At 44.2% G+C, this 6,592-nt stretch overlaps 1 protein-coding gene across 3 annotated transcripts in view; it reads right to left on the reverse strand.

Moving 5' to 3' along the window:
- Positions 1–6,540, reverse strand: part of Tbx20 (T-box 20) — a 53,492-nt gene extending 46,952 nt beyond the window's left edge. For all 3 annotated transcript variants that reach the window (NM_194263.2, NM_001205085.1, NM_020496.3), the window contains exons 1-3: positions 5,956–6,540; positions 2,917–3,166; positions 1,890–2,054 (exon numbers count right to left, since the gene is read on the reverse strand). In NM_194263.2, the coding sequence (NP_919239.1) occupies positions 1,890–2,054; positions 2,917–3,166; positions 5,956–6,082 (542 nt within the window). In that variant the 5' untranslated portion in view covers positions 6,083–6,540. The remainder of the gene's footprint in view (positions 1–1,889; positions 2,055–2,916; positions 3,167–5,955) is intronic.
- Between the last annotated feature and the right edge of the window lie 52 nt (positions 6,541–6,592).

A 6,592-nucleotide genomic window follows, 5' to 3' on the forward strand; every position in this document is an offset into this window, starting at 1 on the left:
CCAGCAGCTTAAGCATTCTAATCTCCTAAGTCCCCTCTTTTATGAAGGTAGAAAACGTAACAAAGTATTTTCTGTAATAATATAACAACCAGGAATATCCATGAATTATCTGAGATGTTTGCATTTCATAGTTTTATCTAACATTAATATAAATAAGCTGAGCCAGGATACACAAAACAACATACAGGAAACCCTTCCTCCCTCCTCCTCTCGTCCTGACCTAAAATTCCAGCAATTGCTTGAACATGCTTCAGTTAAGATAGCACACGGTAGGCACTTTTCTTTCTCTAACCAGAACAGATTAGAAACATAAACAAGCATGTCATATTTCTGAAACCCCGCTGGCCTGCAGCACTTGCTCATACTTCAGAGAGGAAGAAAGAGGAAGGATATATAAGAATGAAAGACTAGAGAAAAAGAAAGGAAGGCCAGAGAAAGCAAAAACGAATATGTGCATAGAAAAATGGTTAGGACTCTGACCGAATTCATACCCCGGCCCCTTGAAATCAGTGTTGAAAAGAAACTGAAACCTGGGCATTTGTAAACCATGAAAATCCAAGCCGAAGAGCAGCGTGGATCCTGAAGCAGGAGCACCATGGGTTTGAGGGCAGCCTGAGCTACATAATAGCACTATCTCATTCAAAATAAAGAAACTGAATTGGCTTTTCAGAAGCAAATAGTAAAAAGCACCGAATTCTACCAATTTTAACATCTATTATGAAGTATAGCTTTTTCACTTAGAAGAACAAATTGCTATTTACAAGTATTTCTTAATTCTAATTGTTTAATATGCTCACTTGGACCGTGGCCTTCCTGGTAAGGTCTCTTTTAGGAACAGAAAGCCGAAAATGCTGTTATCTGTTTCCTGTTGTCTTTAACAGGCTGCAAGGCCAATAATGTAATCAGTGCGTGTGATGCTGATGTTCTTTCAGAACTACAGCATTCCACTGTATCTGTGGTGTCAGTGGCTACAGACAAGATGTTACAAAGAAGCATCTTTGTAACATCTTTGAAACACCTCCAAGGATCTTAAATCTGTACATTGAAACAAATGCTTGGGTGTGATCTAACTGTCAATCAATTGCCAAAAATGAGTCATGAACGGTGCATTTTCTTATTCAAACAATGAAGTCAGCACATGCTGCTTGCTTTACGTGACCATGTACAGACAGAACCCTGTAACCTCAGCTAAGGCACCTACTCCTCCTGAATGCTTCTTTGAATAAAATGCTCCAAAAGAGAAATTTAGACTTTTTAGGACAGGGTATACTAAGAAAAAAATTATTAGCAAAAGTGACCCAAAAAACCAAGTTGGATTGTCTCCAATGTGTTAGTTCTGTTTAATGTAAAGGAATATTAGCTTACTGAATTATGATTATCCATCAAAACTGTAGAAGAGGAGAAAGAAATGCTTAAAACCTCTGCGTCTTCTGTGGGTCAAAACCAATCAGTATTACCAAAATATTGCTTATTCTATGCAGATATAATCACATTGTTAAGAATTTCCTAAACTATATTATGTGCATGAAGATTTTAGGGCAACTATAGGCACGTTTATTTAATCTGACTCTAAGTAGCCTATTAGAAATATTACACAGATACATGTTTCTCAAAAAGGTCACATTTCTAACACATACTCAAACTAAAATTTCATGAATGTCTGGGTTTAATTATGAAGGATAAAATTAAAGAGAACCTTTTCTTTATGCACAAACTTCCCCTTTCTAGAAGACTGACGATGACATATTTTGTATTAAGTCATGCGGTGTCCTTACTTAGAAATCTCTTTTCTGGCCAGAATCCGATGTTTTAAAACAACTCGCTTAAAATTCCCTTAAATCAGAAAGATTAATATCACTCTACACTGCAAGAAGTCCAGAGTTACAAACCTGGCTGGCAGCGGGGGATCAGCTTTGCCAGCCACCAGCCAGGATGACCGGTGGTAGGCATAGCGGTATCTCTTGTTGTCCACCGGGACGATGTCCATCAGGACTATATACTTGGACTCAGGATCCACTCCAGAAAATGACACGCGGATGGTGGGGAACATCCTCCTGACAAAGAAAAAGAAAGGCCAGATTCACTCTTTGGAAAGAGAAAGCTCAAATCGGGGAGAAAGGAAAGTTGGAGCTACCACTCCTCTCTTGGTTTTTGTTGTTTGTTTGCTTGGTTGGTTTGTTTTGTTTATGAAAGATGTGCCCACAGAGACACGACTTTCCCCACAAAAATGATTTCATACCTCTTTTACAAGGACCTATACTGGTAGGCAAAAATTTTGCGCGTGTTTTGTTTTCTCCCCAACAACCTACCAAAAATCCCGGGCATTCCTTAGGGAGGGGATTCCTAGAGTCAGAATCTGAGTGAGATCTGATAGGAATTGCCCAGGGTCTAGAACGACCTGCCGATCGACCTTGCGCTGCTTCTCCCGCCTTTCATCAGAGCAGCTCGGCTCCCTCGTCCAGGGCCACCGCCCCAGTCTCCTCCCAACCGAGTTCCAACGTTCTCGTTCAGTCCGGGTTTTCAGCTTAATTTTCATTGGAAGCGGGAGGCTTTCGAAAAGTGAATATAACAGGGAGTCTCTTCCTCCTCCTCTGCTTCCTCCTCCTTTTCCTCCTCCTATCTGTAGCCTCTAGCCAACCGCAGGCCACACGTGCCTTGCTCGGAACCCAAAATGCCAGGGCCAGAGCAAAGACGGTGCAGCGCCGCGCCACAAGGTCCCGATCTCCACGTGTGGCGTCCTGCAGCCATACCCTGTTTCACTTCCAGTTTCACAGACCTTTCTAAGGGAACTGGTGGGAAGCTAAGAGCCCTGAGCTCAGCCACCGCTCTGCGCTCCGCCCGGCAACTCTAAATTATGGCTCCTGAGAGCGCAGGGTGTACCCTTTGATCAGTGCCCGCCCGCCCACACCAACTTACCTGCCAGACTTGGTGATTATCATCTCCGTGCCCAGTTCATGGAATTTGTCCCAGAGCTCCTTCGTTTCCAGGCTGCAGGCGATTTTAGCCATCTCTTCGCTGGGGATGATGGGGGTGGTGGGTATCAGTGGCTCTGTGCACAGAGAGGATGAGGATGGGCTGCCGCCCCCGCCGCCAAACTCCGCGTGAGCATCCAGACTCGTCAGCTCACCCAGTGGCTGGGCACATGATGATTTCTCCACAAATTGTTCTGGAGGAAAGGAGAAGGAAGACTGACCGCTATTACTAACTAACAAGGAACATAGTAGGAAGGAGCTGGGAAGAGTACCCAAAACATGTACTTGGATTTGACTAAACTCTGAAACCCCCGGCAGAAACGCATGATTCATAACTGTGCAAATGAACCTGGGACATGCCCGGGGCTGGACGCTAACTAAATCAAATGAGCAGGATCTATCTAGAACAAGGGCCGATTTATTACTTACATGGCTGTAGCTCTCTTAAGAATAAAATATAAGGAATGAAGGAAAGGGAAGGCTGTGGTCTTGAAAGATAAAATGTAACTATTATGACAATCAACCCAAATTCTAGACTTTGCAGCTGCAGAGGGTAGCACTAGAAAAATACCAGCACCCAGCATGCTAAATCACAGGGGTGGACTCGAACAGATTTTTTTTTAAGATAGGGATAGATTAGTAGAGCGATTATGTATGCAACTGCTTTTCTTCCAAATAGCCCTGGAAGTGAGAGAAACAACTTCAACTCCAGATAGCAGGAATTGAAAGAGGAAAAGGTTTTGCCAATCACCAGTAGATTGAAATATCACTGCCTATGAGTCAGACATTTTCTGGCTCAGCAGATAAGGGACTGGACACTAACTTTGGGGCAATACAGGGTGTTTGTTTGATTGAATTTGTTTTCCTCTGCCAATTATCTTTCATCTCTTAAAAAAGAAATTACTTCAAACCCCCTACCATCAAACCAGCATGTTCTAACTGCTCTCCTGAATGCCAACCAGTGCCAGTTGTGTGTACGCACATGTGTGTGGTGTGTGCTTGAGTTTGTGCGATGAAATGGTTCCTATCTCTCATGCTTCTTAATGTGAGGCTAACGGAAAATAGACGTGAGTGAATTAAGTATTATCAAGTGAATTATCATGCAGGTTGTTTCAAAATCAAAGGAACCCAGAAAGTACCAACATCCTGAAACACTTTTGGAAGTGAATATACACCACATCTTTATAGGGAATTGGGACACCATCTAATTTTCTCTTATTTTCCAACAACTGACAGGCAAGCCCTGTAAGTGCCACCTGGCCAGAGCACCACAGAAATAGAGAAGGACAACAAGAAAGAACTGCCCAGGAGGTTACTGGAGTAGAGCTAATATACTTGAGTGACACATTGGAAATCCACCATCTGCAGACATCTTTTTCCCCAATGAAACAACCTTCTATCTCCTAAAAGAACCTTTGGGTGTTTCAGTTTCTGAGTCTTGATTTAGACATTAAGTAATTTGTTCTGTTGGGCTGGTGAGTGTAAGGGATAAGAATAAAATGGACAAGAGTTGTTCTCCAAACAGGTGACCAGACTCCTTTCAGAGACTGGAGGGGGTAACCGGGGTGAGAGCTAGGATTGGCTTAGCATTTAAAATTTGTAATTTTGATTGAAGAACATTTTTTGTTGTTGCTTTGTTTTATTCTGTTTTATTTAGAAAACTAGTTAAAGAACTGATACAGAAATGAGAGTAGTGGAGCTGGCAAGCTTCCAGACCACTGCTCACATGTTTGTCAGGAATTTTGACCTGAGATCTTCTTTTCCTACTGGGTACCAAAATGAGATGGGGGTATTAAATTCCCTAAGTACAAGGATAATGATCGGAAGCCTCAGCAGGTCCAACTTGGACAGTAGTAGCCAATGCTCTCTCTAAATAATCAGGATTTGTTGGCTTGCTCACATTGCCTTCGCAGATCTTGACTTAGGTGGAAGTTAGGAGTTCTTATTCACACTCATTTCCCTGTCTTACATCTCCTTGGTACCACTGTTGTTTTGGACTTTAGTAATCTCCTGTCACTGTGTAAACTCCTTAGTTTCCCAAGCCCCTTTCTTCTCTAGTGTTTATCTTGGATGTGAAATGTATTAGAGTTGGGAAGGGATAGCGAAAAAGAAAAAAGTGATGACTTTTTTCAACTGTCTTAACTTAGCTACTTGATTTCTGATAGTCGGCGATTAGGGTGTGCGATAATTATTACCAAGGCCCTTAGAATAGCAACTCATTTTCCCTGGGTTGTAAGGGTTTTCAGAACCCCTATCCTGAGCAGTTGCTTTTATACAACTCTCGTGTGCTCAAGACACCCTCACCGCTCATCTCTCTTTAATCTGTGCCTAGTTTCCTCTGTAAAGAAAACAGTTTTTATAGAGACAGTGTTAAATTTCGAGGAATTTGGGGAGGCCTTGCCAGTCTCAATTGAAAATCGCAAGTATAAAATGGGGGTTCCTGACCAAAAAAAAAAAAAAAAAAAAAAGCCGGCTCTTGCGTGGAAAAACCGGCCTATTTTATAGTCCTTTTCAGACATATTAAGACTGTTAATTGTGATAGAAAAATTAAACTGGCTTCTTGTGAAGTCTCAGAGTCTTTGATTCCAAGCGCAGGCTTGGGTGTTATATACCACCGTGGATCCCGAATCTTAACCCTTACTTGTCCTTGAATTTGTTTTCATTCAAACAAACAAATTTGTACAGCATTCATACTATCTAAGTGATGTCGAGATTCCAAGAAACTGGGGAAAGCGAATACAAACACAAGCCGGTAGTGAGAATTCACTACCTTTAATTGATGGTGAAGCCTCCAAAGAAAACTTGAGAGGAAAAGAAAAAAAAAAAGTCTTTCTCCCAGGACCGAATTCTGGTCCATACTCTGAGACTTAGCAGTAGATCCAGACGGTAGAAAAAGCCACCTTTGCTTCCCGCGGAGCAAACTGCCCGCACCCGGGAAACAGATTAGCAGGGCCCATACTGACTGCCTAGTACCCCGACTTACCCAGGGGTTTGATGGTGTTCTCTGCTGCCTCCTTCTCCTTGGGGCCGCCGCTGGACATAAGCGCGGCGATGGAGAAGGCATTGGCTCGAGAGGAGAGCTGGGGCTTGGGCGACGCCGTGAACTCCATGGTTCCCAGCGTGCGGTCCTGCTCAGGAACCTGGACTGACAAACCACAGTCCAGCTTCCCCAAAGGGAGACAAAGACCCGAAACTGCAGCTCAAAGTTCCAGAGAGCAAGCAAAGCGGAACTGGGGACCCCCCCGAAGCGTCCGTTCCCAGGTTTTGATGGCCTCTCCAGTCCACTAGAGCAAAGCAGGGGAGCCGCAGAGACTTCGAACCAGCAGGAAAGCAGGGTGGGGACCAGCCGGGAACTCAAAACTGTAAGCCCACTGCGCAAAACGCGGGGTCCCCAGCACCCACGCCGAGTTCTCCCTCCCTTCCCTCCTTGGGTCCGCTGAGTGGCCCAAGTCCGAGGAGGTGACGATCGGCGTGGGACTCTAGAGGGTGCGGAAACCAGGGAGTCGGATCTCCTCTCTGCAGAGCGCAGCAAGGCGCGACCTAAACTGTGCCTAGGCGCCTGCTGCCTCGCGCCTTAATTTGCTGGCGGTGGCCATCCCTGCGGGCAGCAGCCAGTCAGC

The sequence above is a fragment of the Mus musculus genome, chromosome 9 (genome assembly GCF_000001635.26).
Source record: "Mus musculus strain C57BL/6J chromosome 9, GRCm38.p6 C57BL/6J".
NCBI classification, from domain to species: Eukaryota; Metazoa; Chordata; class Mammalia; order Rodentia; family Muridae; genus Mus; species Mus musculus.